General features: G+C 43.5%; 1 protein-coding gene across 1 annotated transcript in view; it reads left to right on the top strand.

Moving 5' to 3' along the window:
* The window catches only part of Drc11 (dynein regulatory complex subunit 11), a 170,149-nt gene extending 159,365 nt beyond the window's left edge, over positions 1–10,784 (top strand). Inside the window, exon 19 of the mRNA XM_074069567.1 lies at positions 10,337–10,784. Within this exon, the coding sequence (XP_073925668.1) occupies positions 10,337–10,456 (120 nt within the window). The 3' untranslated portion in view covers positions 10,457–10,784. The remainder of the gene's footprint in view (positions 1–10,336) is intronic.
* The last annotated feature ends 7,307 nt before the right edge of the window (positions 10,785–18,091 follow it).

Here is an 18,091-nt window from a genome sequence, read left to right as displayed (position 1 = left end):
GAAGTGTAATAGGCAGAATAATGTCCCCCACCTCCCAAAAGATGTCCATTTCCCAATCCCTAGAACCTATAAATATGTTACCTTACATGGCAGAAGTGGACTAAGTTTGCTAGACAGCTAGCCTGAAGAGAGAATCAGAAGAAAGAACAAGAGAGGGTGCAACTGGAAAAAGACTCATTGGTACTCCAAGTAGCCTGGCACTGCTGGCCTGTAGATGGACAAGAAACTGTAGGCCAAAAAAGCAAGTGGTCTCTGGAAGCTACAAAAACAAGAGGACAGATCCTCACCTAGGATCAGGAAGAGACATGGTCCTGCAGACACCCCAGCAGTGAGGTCCATTTCAGCTCTCTGACCTACAGAACTCTAACATAAGAAATGAGTGATTTTAGGCCACTAAGTTTGAGACATTTGCCACCACAGCAATAAAAAGGAAAAATATACACACTGAAAAGTAGCAAAGCTAAAATTCATAGCTTGCTCCAAAGCCAAATTTTATTAGCTAGATTCTGTGCTGTGTCTTTCTAATTTAAGAGCTTATCATTTTAAGACTTTAGCCACCTTGCCTTACATTAAAAATAGAGCCAAGGCTAAGAGAGGAAGAGGGAGCCTCCAGGTGCCAGAAACAAAGGTAATCTCTAGGATGGGAACAGCCATATGAGCTAATATGGCCCAGGGGAGCATAAGATCCAAACATTGAGGGAAACCTTAGGCCCAGGGAAGACAGAATGCAGAATCTGCATAAACTTGAGACACTTGAGAGGTAGCATCACAGAACTTATGACCTTCTTAGGGCCCCAGAGGGGAGCGAAGGCAAAGCCCATGCCCCACGCCTGCATGCTAAGGCTCCAATTCTGCATTATGTCCCTGGTGCCAGAATCCCATGTTAACATTCTCCAGAAAATAATATTGTGTCATTAAAACCCCTGAAGTCACATCAAAAGCAAATGTAAAAACACTCTATATGGGAACTTATCCAAGTCAAGGAACATCCAATCCTACAGGAAGTGCTTCCCTTGCTAGAGACAAACTCATAATGAGATAAATTATAACCCACAAGGGAGTGACCTGCCCCGTGGAGACACCCCTAACACAAGGCAGTTAGCACTATCAAGAACATTCTGAGAGAGACTGCGTATCAAGCATGTTTAAGTTACTGAAGACCACAAATGTCATGGGGGTGAAAAAGCAAAAAAAAACTTCTGATAGTAAAAAATACATACATATAGTCATTACAATTAAGAACTTGATGAGTGAGATGTCCGTGCTCTAGACACAACTAAAGGGAAAATGAAAGAACAGGAAAGGGTAGCAAAGGAAATTGTCTAGAATGCATCACAGAGAAAAATAAAGAACAAAAACAAAGAGGTTTAGAGTCATGGAAAGGAAGATCACTGTGCTGTCGCTCCAATGCCTGGCTCTCTGCCTGTCTCCTCCACATCAGCAAAGAGCATTAACTTGAGAACATCTGGAAGACCTGGCTCTGTGTTTGGGATTAGAAGACCTTCAGAAGCAAACACAGAAGTGCTAGGGGGCAGACAATGAGAGAGACAGACAAAACAAAGCTTCCCACTCAAAAGCAAACTTGAAAATCAGAATTTTAACACATCCTAGGAAATTTAGTGTTAAATACAATCTGACAAAATGTTTAAAAGGGAGTCGTTAAGGTATTCAAGAAAATAAGTGAAAGCATGACTTCCACTACAATCATACATGAAGTTTTTAAACAAAGACACACAGACCACAGACATTAAATAAGAAGAGATAATTATTTCAAAACCGCAAAAAGAAAGCTTATAAATGAAAATATAGTAGTTAACATTAAATGGCAAAAAATAAGAGAGATACAAACTCTAGACTAGACATGGTCAAAGAAGAAATTAGTGGACTGGAAGGTAGCCTTGGGGCACTCCCCCACAGAAAACAGTAACGGAAAACAAAACTATTAAAACCCATAAAGATAGAGGGATTCCAAGATGGCGGCTAGAGGGAGGAAGCAGAAAGCAAGCCTCCTATAGTGAAATCTTGGAGAGACACTGGAGACACACTTTGCAGGCATAATCACTGAGACGAGGCATAACTTTGACCCCTCCACACCTCCAGCCGGGGCAGAGAATCTCCACTTCATGCTAAACAGAGAAACCAGGAGGGTCCCCGGGCCACCAGTCACCAGCACCCAGAAGGCTTGGGAAGACGCGGACCAGGTGAGCTTCGCAGTACCGCAGTACTCCCACAGACAAGCTTGAGCCCGGGCAGCATAGCCCCTGGAAAGACCAACCCCCACCCAGGGAAAAAAGAGAAACTGAGTAATAAGCAACAAGAGCAATAAAGACACGCGGAAAAGAGGGTGGGGCACACTGAGCGCCGAAGATTAGGGGAAGGGAATCCTTCCCGGGACTGTAAATAAACAAGCCGGGCAGGCCGGAGAGCCTCTGGCGGGAGTGGGGGCGCGCACCCAGCAACCAGGAGCAGGGAAGCTTGTGAGAGTGGTGGAGGGAGAAAAACTCCACAGAAGAGGAGGGAAGACCCACTTCCCACGTGAACTGTAAACAAACATGGCAGCTGGCAGGAGCAGCAGCATCGCCCAGTAATCAGGAGCAGGAAAGCTTGTGAAAGTGGCAGTGGGAGGAAAACTGCACAGGAGAGGGGGGAAGACCCACCTCCCACATGAACTGTAAATAAACACGCAGGCCTGAGAACACAGGTGCAGTGTCACCTTCCCCAGTGCTTAGAAAGGGGAAAGCTTGTAGCAGAGGCTGGTGCACAGGAGAACTCTGAGCAAACAAAGCCTGCAGGGCCAGGTGAGTGCTAAGCTCACCCCTGAGATCTGCATAAATAACACCTCCAGCAACAGCAGGCTGAGAGCAGCAGGCAGGCAAGCCACAGCTGTAGATACCATTCTCAGAACTGTCTCCAGACTCTTTTTTTTTCTCTGTCTCCCTACCTTTGATGAGAGAACAACCGAATTACACCTGCAAGCTGAAAAACTTACTGAAACTGCATTGCATTTGAACTTGGGACACTTGGTGGGTTTTTTTGTGTGTGTGTGTGTGTGTGTGTAGTTTTGTTCTACTTTATGCGTCTCCTTTGATGAGACAACTACAGAACAACATCTGAGGCACCATCTCCAGGATTGGAGACTGAGACAGACACCCAAATTATTAAGACTGAAACTTCATTGCATTTGAACTTGGAGGTTTTTTGGTTTTTTGTTTTTTTTAAATTTTCTATTTTTTCATTTTATTTTGATACATTTTTATATATAGATTCTTCTTTCATTTACTTATTTTTTATTTTTATTCTTATCTTTATTTTTTTATTTTTGATTTTCAATCCTCTCTCTGTCCCTCTAATGTCTGTTCAGCTTACTGTCGATTAGTACACTAAAGCTCCCTGTTTATACTTTTGAAACCTTCTTGTCTGATACCTTGTTCTGTTTTCTCCTTCCAGTCTGTGTATTTGTTTTTCCCATTTCTTTAACTTCTTGCTTTCCCATCTCAGCTCACCCTTCCATTCTAAATATTACCATTGTTATTATTACAAGCTAGAAAATACTTAACTGCACACAGTACAGGGACAGTAACAACACCAAAGACAATGACGGGAAGACAGAAAAAACAGGGAAACCAGTTTCCCCAGAGCAAAAAGTAGTACAGGAACCAGAGGGGAATGAAGAAAATAGGTACTCAGATCCAGACTCCAAAAAAATGAAGATAAACTATGCCAAAGAACCCAATGAAGCCCACAAGAATAATTTAAAAGAAGACATACTACAGGTACTCAATGAGAATTTTATAGAGATGATACTGGATAGGGTTAACCAAAATGTACAGGACACACTCAAGAAATTCCAAGACAACAAAAATAGAGAATTTGAAAAAGCAAAAGAAGAAATAAAGGAAACCATAGAAGCACTGTATAAACACCAAAGTGAAAGAGAGAACACGATGAATAAACAGATAAATGAACTCAGGACAAAAATAGACAACATTTAAGAAGAAACCACCCAGGATATGGAAAACCTCAGAAAAAAGAACGAAACAGAACTGCAAAACAAAATGGAAGGCCAATCCAGCAGAATAGAACAAACAGAAGACAGAATCTCAGAACCTGAAGATGAAATGGTAATTAAAGGAAAAACCGAAGAACTATTAATTAAACAACTCAAGACCTGTGAAAAGAAAATGCAAGAACTCACCGACTCCCTCAAAAGACCAAACTTGAGAATCATGGGCATTGAACAAGGAGAAGAGTTGCAAGCAAAGGGAATGCATAATATATTCAACAAAATAATAATGGAAAATTTCCCAAATCTAGAGAAAGATATTCCCATACAGATGCAAGAGGCCTCCAGAACACCAAACAGACCAGATCAAAATAGAACTACCCCACGGCATATCATCATTAAAACAACAAGTTCAGAAACTAGGGAAAGAATACTGAAGGCTGTAAGAGAGAAAAATCAAGTAACATACAAAGGTAAACCCATCAAAAATCACAGCAGACTTCTCAACAGAAACATTAAAAGCAAGAAGAGCTTGGGGTGAGATCTTCCGGGCACTGAATGAAAATAACTTCAACCCCAGGATACTCTACCCAGCAAAACTATCATTCAAAATAGATGGAGCAATAAGTCTTCCATGATAAGCAGAAACTAAAACAATATGTGACCACAAAGCCACCACTACAAAGGATTCTTCAAGGGATTCTGCACACAGAAAGTGAAACCCAACTTAACCATGAAAAGACAGGCAGCACCAAACCACAGGAAAAGAAAAAGCAAGAAAGTAGAGAGTAACATCAACTTAGGTACACACAATCAAACCTTCCAACAACTAAGACAACTAAGTGACAGGAATCACCACATACATATCAGTACTAATGCTTAATGTTAACAGACTTAATTCACTTGATGAAATGGATTAAAAAGGAAGATCCAACAACTTGTTGCTTACAGGAGACCCATCTCACCGACAGAAATAAGCATAGGCTAAGGATGAAAGGCTGGAAGAAGATTTACCAAGCCAATGGCCCCCGAAAACAGGCAGGAGTAGCAATACTTATCTCTGACAAAGTAGACTTCAAACCTACATTGATCAAACAAGATAAAGAAGGACATCCCATACTAATAAAAGGGGAAATAGACCAAAAGGAAATAATAATTATCAACCCGTATGCACCCAATGCCAACGCACCCAATTTCATCAAGCATACCCTGAAAGACCTAAAAGCATATATAAACGCCCACACAGTGGTGGTTGTGGGAGACTTTAACACCCCATTATCATCAATAGATAGGTCATCCAAACAAAAACTTAATAAAGAAATCCAAGATCTAAAATATGCAATAGATCAAATGGACCTAGTTGATGTCTACAGAACATTTCATCCAACTTCTACACAATGTACATTCTTCTCAGCAGCCCATGGAACCTTCTCCAAAATAGATAATATCCTAGGGCACAAAGCAAGTCTCAGCAAATATAAGAAAATAGAAATTATACTGTGCATATTCTCTGATCACAATGCAGTAAAAGTAGAACTCAACAACAAAAGTAAAGACAAAAAACATGCAAACAGCTGGAAACTAAATAACTCATTACTTAATGAAGAATGGATCATTGATGAAATAAAACAGGAAATTAAAAAGTTCCTGGAAGTCAGTGAAAATGAAAACACAACCTACAGGAACCTATGGGACACAGCTAAGGCAGTCCTGAAAGGAAACTTTATAGCCATGAGTGCATATATTAAAAAGATTGAAAGATCCCAAATCAATGACCTAATGATACATCTCAAACTCCTAGAAAAACAAGAACAAGCAAATCCCAAAACAAATAGAAGGAGAGAAATAATAAAAATAAGAGCTGAAATCAACGAAATAGAAACCAAAAAAACCATACAAAGAATTAATGAAACAAAAAGTTGGTTCTTTGAAAAAATAAACAAGATCAATAGACCCCTGGCAAACCTGACTAAAATGAGGAGAGAAAAAACCCAAATTAGTAGAATTAGGAATGCAAAAGGGGAGATAACAACAAACACCATGGAAGTCCAGGAAATCATCAGAGACTACTTCAAGAACCTATATTCAAATAAATTTGAAAATATTGAAGAAATAGACAGATTTCTAGATAAATATGATCATCCAAAACTGAACCAAGAGGAAATTAATCACCTGAATAGATCTATAACACAAAATGAAATTGAAGCAGCAATCAAGAGTCTCCCCAAGAAGAAAAGTCCAGGACCTGATGGATTCTCTGCTGAATTCTATCAGACCTTTAAAGAAGAACTGATACCAACCCTCCTTAAACTGTTCCACGAAATAGAAAGGGAAGGAAAACTGCCAAACACATTTTATGAAGCCAGTATTACACTTATCCCAAAACCAGGCAAAGACACCTCCAAAAAGGAGAACTATAGGCCAATCTCCTTAATGAACACTGATGCAAAAATCCTCAAGAAAATAATAGCAAACCGAATTCTACAACACATCAAAAAGATTATTCACCACGACCAAGTAGGCTTCATCCCAGGGATGCAGGGGTGGTTCAACATACGAAAATCAATAAACGTAATAAACCACATTAACAGAAGCAAAGACAAAAACCACTTGATCATCTCAATAGATGCAGAAAAAGCCTTTGATAAGATCCAACATCATTTCATGATAAAAGCTCTAAGAAAACTAGGAATAGAAGGAAAGTACCTCAACATTATAAAAGCTATATATGACAAACCTACAGCCAGCATTATACTTAACAGAGAAAAACTGAAACCATTCCCTCTAAAACCAGGAACCAGACAAGGATGCCCACTATCTCCACTCCTATTCAACATAGTACTGGAATTCCTAGCCAGAGCAATTAGGCAAGAAGAAGGAATAAAAGGAATACAAATAGGTAAAGAAACTGTCAAAATATCCCTATTTGCAGAAGACATGATCCTATACCTTAAAGACCCAAAAAACTCTACTCAGAAGCTTCTAGACATCATCAATAGCTATAGCAAGGTAGCAGGATATAAAATCAACATAGAAAAATCATTAGCATTTCTATACACTAACAATGAGCAAACTGAAAAAGAATGTATGAAAACAATTCCATTTACAATAGCCTCCAAACCAATCAAATACCTAGGTGTAAACCTAACAAAAGATGTGAAAGACCTCTACAAGGAAAACTATAAACTTCTGAAGAAAGAGATTGAGGAAGACTATAGAAAGTGTAGAGATCTCCCATGCTCATGGATTGGTGGAATCAACATAGTAAAAATGTCTATATTTCCAAAAGTAATCTACATGTTTAATGCAATTCCCATCAAAATTCCAATGACATTCATTAAAGAGATTGAAAAATCTACCCTAAAATTTATATGGAAACACAAGAGGCCACGAATAGCCAAGGCAATACTCAGTCAAAAGAACAATGCAGGAGGTGTCACAATACCTGACTTCAAACTATATTACAAAGCAATAACGATAAAAACAGCATGGTACTGGCACAAAAACAGACATGAAGACCAGTGGAACAGAATAAAGGACCCAGATATGAAGCCACACAACTATAACCAACTTGTCTTTGACAAAGGCACTAAAAATATACGATGGAGAAATAGCAGCCTCTTCAACAAAAACTGCTGGGAAAACTGGTTAGCAGTCTGCAAAAAACTGAAACTAGATCCATGTATATCACCCTATACCAATATTAACTCAAAATGGATCAAGGATCTTAATATCAGACCCCAAACTCTAAAGTTGATACAGGAAAGAGTAGGAAATACTCTGGAGTTAGTAGGTATAGGTAAGAACGTTCTCAACGAAACCCCAGCAGCACAGCAACTAAGAGATAGCATAGATAAATGGGACCTCATAAAACTAAAAAGCTTCTGTTCATCAAAAGAAATGGTCTCTAAACTGAAGAGAACATCCACAGAGTGGGAGAAAATATTTGCCAGCTACACATCAGACAAAGGACTGATAACCAGAATATACAGGGAACTTAAAAAACTAAATTCTCCCAAAACTAATGAACCAATAAAGAAATGGGCAAGTGAACTAAACAGAACTTTCTCAAAAGAAGAAATTCAAATGGCCAAAAAGCACATGAAAAAATGCTCACCATCTCTAGCAATAAAGGAAATGCAAATTAAAACCACGCTAAGATTCCACCTCACCTGTTAGAATAACCATCATCAGCAACACCACAAACAACAGGTGTTGGCGAGGATGCGGGGAAAAAGGAACCCTCTTACACTGTTGGTGGGAATGTAGACTAGTACAACCACTCTGGAAAAAAATTTGGAGGCTACTTAAAAAGCTAAACATTGATCTACCATTTGATCCAGCAATACCACTCTTGGGGATATACCCAAAAGACTGTGACACAGGTTACTCCAGAGGCACCTGCACACCCCTGTTTATTGCGGCAGTATTCACAATAGCCAAGTTATGGAAACAGCCAAGATGCCCCAGCACTGACGAATGGATTAAGAAAATGTGGTATCTATACACAATGGAATTTTGTGCAGCCATGAAGAAGAACGAAATGTTATCATTCGCTGGTAAATGGATGGAATTGGAGAACAACATTCTGAGTGAGGTTAGCCTGGCCCAAAAGACCAAAAATCGTATGTTCTCCCTCATATGTGGACATTAGATCAAGGGCAAACACAACAAGGGGACTGGACTTTGAGCACATGATAAAAGCTTTAGCACACAAGGGAGGGGTGAGGATAGGTAAGACACCTAAAAAATTAGCCAGCATTTGTTGCCCTTAACGCAGAGAAACTAAAGCAGATACTTTAAAGCAACTGAGGCCAATAGGAAAAGGGGACCAGGAACTAGAGAAAAGGTGAGAACAAAAAGAATTAACCTAGAAGGTAACACACGCACAGGAAATTAATGTGAGTCAACTCCCTGTATAGCTATCCTTATCTCAACCAGCAAATACCCTTGTTCCTTCCTATTATGGCTTATACTGTCTCTACAACAAAATTAGAAATAAGGGGAAAATAGTTTCTGCTGGGTATTGAGGGCGGGGGGGGGGCGGAGTGGGTGGTAAGGGAGGGGGTGGGGGCAGGGGGAAGAAATGACCCAAGCCTTGTATGCACATATGAATAATAAAATAAAATAAATAAAATAAAATAAAACCCATAAAGGTAAAATTAAGATGCATGAAAGACCTTGACATTCAACTAACAGAAGTTCTAGAAGAAGGGAATGTAAGAAATATCAGAAGGACAGTTACAGGAAGAAATATATGCTGAGAATCTTCCTGAATTAAAGACATGAGCTACCAGGTTAACAATAAACTCTAAGAAGCCAGTCAGTCAAATAAAAATAAATCCATACCCGGGTCCCTTGTTGGGAATTTAAGAACCCAACACACTGGGCTTAAAAGCTAACAGACAGATTACCAACAAAGAGACAGCAGCTGGACAATCAGATATCTGTTTGACAGAAACAGATGCCAGAAGATGGTGAGATTATACCTGCAAAGTACTGAGGGAAAAGAACCAGCTACCTAATATTTATTTCCACCTAAATTAGCATCCAAAACATAGGAGGAAACAGACACTTTCAGTTAAGTGACTAAGACTTCGCCACTCACATTACTTCAGAGAGCAATTTGGCAATGTTAAGTTGAATTGAACATACCAGTATTTGTAACCCTAGGATTTCTATTTTCCCGCCTGTGCCTGAGAGAAGTTCCCTCGTGTGCCCACAAAGAGGTGTGTCTAAACTGTGAACTAAACATTGGAAATGACCTGCAAGTCCACTGACAGGAGAGCTGATACATAGGTGTGATATAACCACTTCATGTACTATTATACCTCTAAAGTTTATAAGACAACTGTTTTTCAGGATCTCAAACACAGTGCCATCAGTAGGGCCAGTTTCCATCACTAAGTGCTTTTTGATGTCTTGACTCCATTACTTCTGCCACATTTTGCACAGTCTCCCTCAGAGTGTGAGAATGGCCTCCCGTGGTCACACATGGCCACAAGTCGAGCTCCTAGCGGCCACCCCTGAACCAGGGGCCATTTACATTTCCATAAAAACATACATCCTCAGGACACAGGAATGTGCCAGGGAAACAGATGACTTATTGGGAGGGCTTGTTGGTTAAATTTACTCTGTGATTGTCTGAATCTGCAAACTCCTTAGGTAAGAGTTTCAAATCATGCAGGAATACAGACTTTGTATCCATACATTAAATGCCCAAAGTACGATGGCCGCCAGACACTTCCTTCTTAGCAGGCTTATCTTTAGTTTTAAGAGAATTTCGTGAGTTCAGGTCGCCTTATCTTTTCCTGAACATTGCTTCTATTTCAGAACTGGTATGCCAAAACTCCTCTGGGGAAAAGGCGAGCCTTGGCCTTAACAATTGGTGGCAAAGAAAAGGACAAGGCTAAAGGGAAAAAGAAAGGGAAAAGGCAGAAGAAGAAGAATTAATGACTTTCCCTGGAGCCTCTTTGGGATGGTGACACCCAGCTTTCCAGGGAAGAGACCTCCCCCCCACCCACCTGAAGAAGCACCAAGAAGCAGCTTAGTAATCGAGCAGCCAAAACCCTGTGCCACAAACATGCTCACCAAACACTGCGAACACTCAGTTAGACTTTGTTGGGCTGGTCACCTGGTTTGGTGTCCCCAGCAATTGCTTCTACTGCTTGTCATTGTTTCTTAGTCTTTTTAAGGCTTATCTGTAACTGAAATTCACTTTTCACACACCCTGCATTCTTTTTAGGTCGGACACTCATCAGTACGCTAGCTTCGAGTTTAAAATATGATAAAGAATATTTTCATTTGACAACTAGTAAGCCATAAATGTTTATCTTCAGTACACTCGCTGTTTCTTAAGTCATAACACTGCATAGTATCATATACCTATTTTAAGAAATTAATTCTTTGCTCTATTAATGTATGTTATTTACTGGAACAAAGCTTTGTCCTTGAACTGACTCAGTAATTTGGTCGCTGGAGCTAAACAACGTCTTAACAATGAACTCTCAACTTCCTAATTTTGAAGCTGAGGCCCGGGAAGTCCAGAGTCCCACCACTGATGTCTGGAGCACCGGGCAGAGGTGTTTGGCTGGTCTAGTGCCCTCTGGAAGGCCTCAGACACTGGCAGGCTAAGGACTGGATGAAAAACATAACGTAAAAATGGGTTAGATGCAGAGAAGAGAAAGCCCAAAAGAAGAAATATAAGATAGTGAATAAGAAAAACATCTAAGGATAAAAAAGTAAGGGGTCAAAGTGAAATTTAAACTTTGTAAGAACGTGAAGGATTATTTGGTAGAAAAGTGCAAGTAACCGCTTCTAAACTATGGGACGAATACAGAGGAAGGAGATGTAAGAGATGGATGAGTTAATTTGAATGCTAAGGATACCCCATGTGACAGTTTGGGGTACACCATAGTCAGAAAGTTTCCCACCCACAGGCCAGGCCAGATCTCCAAGTTTTGCCAGGATCCAGCAGCTTGGGTCACAGACCCAAGAAGACCAGCGGTCTCCAGGTGTACTCTGGCTGCCAGCACATCTCCCAGCCCGTGCTTGTACATAAGGCTGACACAATCAGCAGACAGAGATGGTGGGTGGCCTGTGCACCTTGGACATGCTCTGTGCTCAGAAAGCACAGTGCCCCTCAAAATCCCTGGAGCATTGGTTCCAGGAGCCCAAAGGAAACTGAAATCCAAGGATGCTTAACTCTCGTATGTAAAATCGCATTTGCATATAACCTATACACATTCTCCATGTGCTTTAAATCGCCTCCACATTACTTAAAACATCTGATACAATGAAAGTGCTCTGTGAATAACTGATAGACCTTACCATAATCTACAGAAAGTGATGAGTCTGTAAGTGTTCAATTCTGATGAGTTTTTTTTTCCAAATATTTTTGATGTGCAGTGGGTTGGATCTACGCAAGCAGAACCTGGGGATAAGGGGTGGTGGTCTGCACTCCTCCTGAGTCTGTCCTCCTGATGAGCTGCTGCTTTGTGGGGCCTTCCTTGGACTGCCTTCTGTCACCAAGGGAACCCCAGTCTCTATAGACTCTTGACCTGAACTCCCTCTACCACAGACTCAAGAGACAGGTGGACTCTCCAACCCCAACCTCAGACACAAGGTCTCACCCACCTCCTGATCCACATCCTCGGGAACAGACACTTGCTTATGCCCCAAGAAGAGAACTCTGAACCTCTAGGATCTGATGTTCATCCGCACCATAAGAGATGAGGACTGTGAGGGTGAAGTAAATAACTTAAAAACCATTGAACTTGATCTTGACTCAACAAAAGCTTTGGTATGACTTGAGTCTTGGTAAGGACGGCCTTTGTCTCCTCTCAGCATACCCTGTTTCCCACTCTGACTCTTACCCACACTCACTCTGACTGTTATCCACAATGACTTTCTGCCTTCCCAACGCTGGGCTTGCGCTCTAGTTCAACGTGAGCCCTAAGTCTTGCTGAAACCTTAGAGAGAATTGTCCTTGCAACCAAGGACCATGACTTTGTCACCTCCCATGAAACTGCTGCTGGCAGGTGTGTACTGCTGTGAGTCGCCCACTGAACTGGACCCCTTGATCCCCACTGCAACTCCGCAAGAGCCTGACAGCCCATAGCCATACACACACATGCGCACACACACACACACACACACACACACACTGCATTATTTACACAAATAGTAACATACTATGTACACTGTTCTTGTTGCTTAATATATCTTAAGCATAGTTTCATAGCAGATTGGACTCCTTCTTTATTCCCTCCACAGCCCCCCACTCGATGAATATGACGTAACTTATTTATGCAGTCCACTCTTGTGCAGACATTTAGATTATTTTTCATCCTTTTGCTATTCCACCAATGCTGTGACACCCTTGTATATCCTTCATACGGATGTACAAAAGTATTCTATGGGATAGACCCCTAGAAGACAAATTTCTGGACCAAGTTACCTGTGCATTTTTCATGTGGGTTTATTTTTCAGAAGGTGTACATAGGAGAGGCCTGTCACTACATCCTGTGGGAAGTGTCTGTTCCATTGTCACCCACAGAGCAGTTACCCAAACTTGGTGGACCTGTCAGGGGACCCCATCTATAACCAAATGCCCTGGAAGGGAATGCAGCTAAAACTCCTGCTTTCCATCAAGGTCATGTGGAGCCAGAAGACAGGAAGCTCCACTGTAAGAAAATGAACAAGGTGATCGCATGGGTGCGGGGCACAGGGATGGGTGGGAAGAAGGGGACTCTCTTCCCTGGTGTTCCACTAGGACCTGAGCTCATCCTGGACCATTATGTGGCAATTAGCTCCTTTGAGCATGTTCTAAGTGAAGAGGACGCAGTAATTAGTGTCATTAACCCTCGGTAAGGGAGTGTTCTATGGACTGGATCTGATTAAAGTGGAATTAGAGCTCTTGGGTGGCTCCACAGCCAGCCTGCACTTAGGAATGAGGAAATCGAGGGTCCCAAACCATTGCCTGACAGCAGTGTTCCTTACAGAATATCCAAGACTGTCAGGGCTCAGAAGCAGCAAGTTTAAAAACCCCTGGTGCTAAGGAATCCACTCTCAGCCTCTGCCTTGCCCATGTCCCAGTTTGTTATTGAGGAAGTGTTGTGGAGGGTCATCACAAGGCTATTGCAAAAGAGTGATGCTATTTTTAGCCACTAATGACACTCTGGGACTCAAACCACTGAAATAAGTGATATCTAGCATCCCTGAAAAGTCTCAAGATTTTATTTTCAGGGAGGCCGGGATGGCACCAACAAAAGTACAGGAAACAAGGAAAGGTTGTGGGCTTGAAACCAGGCTGGCAGCTACCTTGGTAGTGAGATTTGGGAAACCAAAGGGACCCTGGTCCAAATATGCAACCCACAGTACCCCAAATCTCCACCCTCAGGATCATTCATTTGCTGCTGCCGGTCCTCCACCAATTCCATTTCCTTAGAGCCCACAGCTGCCGGTGAGCAGTTCTTTGAGTCCCTCTCCAGGCCTTGCCCTCTAGTTCCAAATGAACTTCTAAGTGCCAGGCACCCTGCTGGGAGCTGCAGGTGCACCAGTGAGCTGCTCGGCAGAGTTCCAGGTGTCATGCAAGTACACGAGCAAGGCCAGACCCGTGCTCTTCATGGACCTGGCCTGTGGGGTCAATTTTACCACTGCCTGGCTGCAACACCCAAGAACACTCTTCCAATGGGGAATTTGAGACTCTGATTAAGTGACAGTTCTGTCCCATCAGTCAACTCTTCTGCGTGGCTGCACTTGGTGCCTCCATAATCCCCTAAAACAGTGTGTTTAAGGTTCCTGGCGTGTGGGATGCAGCCAAGGAGAGTTATGGCCAGTAAGGGCCCTGCCCGTGATGGACTTTGGGGAAGCGAGGGGAGCCAAGGGATCTGGGGGAAGTAACAACCTCCCCGCTGCACCCTGGTTTTGATGTCCCCTTGCCAGGCAATTCGCCCTGGTCCTCAACATAGAAACAAACTCAGTACCTCACTCTTTCTATTGGCCAAGAGTGAGGAATGAGCATTTCAGAAATAAGATCTACAGCCAGTTCTACTGACCCTTACTCAGAATCCCATCCCAGCCCTGTCAGCTCTGCACATGAAGTGTTTTGTTGTGGTTGTCTTCCTTTTTGTTCTTTTTCTTCTTTCCTACACATGCTACATAAGCACTTTATACACACCTTGTCCTTGCCTACTGGGCTGTTGTGAGGCGAGAAGCAACCTAGGGTAAGCAGTGCCCTTAGTGCAATGCCAGAGTGAGGTGCTTCTCAGGGAATGCCACCTGCCTTTCAGTGACTTCTGAGCACTTGGCCAGCAGAGCAGGCCCTGCAGCAAGAACTCTACCTGCATAAAATGAACTGGCAGCACTGGGATGAAGGGGGAGGGAGAGGTGGGCAGCCCCCTGCCTCCTCAGGGCCAGGGCAAAAGGTCCTGAGAGCAGTCCCACTGGGGCCTGCAGAAGCTGGGCACCCTCTACAACCCCCCACCTCTCCATCTCAAACCCTTTCACTCTGCTCTAGCTGCCTCTTTGGGAGTTGGGAGCCTCTTTGGGGGCCCAGTACACCTCTGTGCACCCACTTTTGGACACCCTTGGTTCCACCTCCAGCGGCCTGGCCCTAACCCCTCATCGGGACTCACTGGCAGGAAGGACCTGCAGGCTGTGAAGATGATCACAGTACCCTCCCCTGGGAAGCACCATGGACTGCACTGGACCAGGCCATGCTGGACTGGGTCCAAATTTCCAAACCAGCTGAATGACGCAAGTCACTGCACCTGCACACACACATTCATGCATACACCACGTGCAATGCACACAACAGGCAGGCCGACCACACACTACACATGCATGCCTGCAAGTGACACGTGAATTTGTAAACACACAGACTGCAGATTACACACACATACAAACCACATACACGTGAAGACAAGCAGTGCACACATATATGCATATCACTCACTACAGACACATGCATGGGAATGCACATATTTGGACAGAAAAGCACAGATACCCATCGTAGACATGCAAGCATGTATAACCACACACACACACAGATTCACACATATGCACACTCATGCATGCTAGACAACAAGTGTTCATTCTACAGCTCAGTCTCTGAGCCTCTACTTCCTCGGTAGGCTGGTAGCAGGTGCCCGTGTGCTGCAGGACTGTGGCGATCAGGCTCCACCCAGGGTTGTAGCAGGGACAGCCAGAGATTCCTGGCAGGTGCTCGAAGCATGTTGACTGTTTATTCCACAGGCTCCATGAAAATATCCGCTTCCTGCTCCTGGTGTGAGTCAGAGGACACCCCAGCTGTGGCAGGAAAGGCTGACACAGCCAACCATGGCTCCTGGTTGCACCTGGAGCACAGGAGTGGGGGAAAGGCCACTGCTGCTCCTCAGGGAGCACCGTGGGTGGTGGCTCCCCTGGGAGGGCATTTCTGCCCTCAAGCAGGGCTCAGAGAGACTAGCGGGATCTCCATGTCACAAAGTGCTCCCCAACAAGGCCACAAGTCTGACTGGAAGGAGCAGGTATGGGCTGAATTTGGGGTGGTTAGGGACCAGTCCTGGGGGACTCCAGAAAGCTATGTTTCCCTCCTCATCCATGGAAGACCTGGATGGACTCCATAAAGATCCTTCTAGCTCTAGATTTCTATTATCTTGTGGACAGAAGCACTCAAGATGCAAGGGATCGGTAAAGCCTGAACTTCTGGCAGTTACCTCAACATTTGTGACAGTCACTGAGACCAACTGTGACAAGTAGTGTCACATAGTCGGCAAATAACACAAGAGTGCCAAGGTTTCTCTCCTGAGAGACATACGACCCAACATTCATGAGGAGCAAGAACAACTGGATGTCTGTCCTCTCGCCAGGCATGTGATTCTCCCACTGGGTGTGGGATTCTCTGAGCACCCTGGCTTATTGCAAGTCCGGGAGTTACAGTGTCTGAGCTGGAGCCCTCTCTCATCAGAGGCCGCCTTCATCTCCAAGAGCAGGGACAATGTTTGCCTTTGATCTTTGCCAACTGCCCACACAGCCACATGGACCAGGCTGCACCTGTGCCCCACGGGAGGCCATCCAGGCCCCTAAGATAGGCCACCTCTGCCTCATCCAGGAGGTTGCAAGTTCTTTGCTATAAACCCAGAGGCTTGCTGGTGATGTGCCCATAGTCAAGTCTGTCTCCAAAGCAGCACCCACCCCACTGCTCTGTCCACCTATCCTGCCTTATATTCTCAGCCTTTACCTTCACCTGGCATGGGGTAGGTTCATCTGCTCTTCATCCTCTCCAAGCTAAACTAGAATGTGAGAGCCACTCCAAGACCAGGATTGATGTCCACTTTGCTTACCTTCTGTCCCCAAGACTGGAACAGGCTGACAATCATTGGTGCTCATTTAACACTGTACAGTAGCTGTTGCCAACAGACTCTCATGGGCTTACTGCCATAGAGGCTTCCCAGCCATTTAAGTCCAACTGCGGGGAGGGGAGGACTTCTCCATGGACTCATACAGACCTCTGGGCTCATCCATCTTCCAGGGTCACCCCGGCTATCACAATCCAGCCTGCAAATGAGAAAAGAAAGAACATGTTAAAAGCAGGAAAGGTTTTATGGGCCAGGCCCACAGTGTTGTGTATTTAATACCTGCAATTCCTTGCTCACTACATAGCACACAATCACAGCTCTACCCAAGGGCAAGCAAGAAACACAGGTTAGCTGTGTGCCCAACCTCTGCCACAACTGAAAATAGGAAAAACTACCAGCCATTTTAAAGTTGTGGGGTCGTGTCCCAATTCAAAGAAGTTTAGGATTCTAAACAAAAGCACTAAAGATAATTAGATGATATACACAGAAGGTAGATATTAGATAGACAGACAGACAGACAGATGATGGATGGATGATAGGTAGGTAGGTAGGTAGATAGATGATAGATGATGGATGACAGATAGATAGATAGATGATAGATAGATAGATAGATAGATAGATAGATAGATAGATAGGTAGATAGATAGATAGATACAAACCTTGAAAGAAATTTTTCCAGTAGTCTTTTATCCAGCTTCAAATCTTCCCAAGAGGAATGTAACCACTCAAGTTTCTCTTGAGTTGGGGGACACATAAAGAAGAGGGCTCACCATGCAGGAGGTGAAGTGCAGACAGGACCGGCTCCTCACAGGCCATCTCATCCCTTTCTGAAAGGGAACCAACACCCTGACTTCCAGCAGTCCAGGGGGACTGGTCCTGGTTTTGAACTTCATATGAGAGGAAGAAAAGAGCAGGTACTCCCTTGTGTCTGGTCTCACTCAATCAACCTTAAGTTGTCTCCCCTCTTCCTCATATAGAGCAGCCCTTCATTTACCTCACAGAATAGGGTTTCTCTGTAGACACCACGTGTAGGGGCTTTTACTCCCCTGTGTAAAAGCCTATCTCTGTCTTCAGACGTGTGGGGCTTTGTGACTCACGGGCCCACCACTTCCTTCCCATCCCAGGAAAGTGGCCTCAGCATGGGTCCTGCCTCACACCCAGCCTCCTGCTGGCCTCTTTTCTAGCTTTCATAGCCTTGTCCTGCATGTGTCCTGAATCACTCAGGTCA

This window comes from Castor canadensis, chromosome 4 (assembly GCF_047511655.1).
Source record: "Castor canadensis chromosome 4, mCasCan1.hap1v2, whole genome shotgun sequence".
NCBI lineage: Eukaryota > Metazoa > Chordata > Mammalia > Rodentia > Castoridae > Castor > Castor canadensis.
The sequence above is the reverse complement of the archived record's forward strand: the minus strand, read 5'-3'. Positions and strand labels throughout refer to the sequence as shown.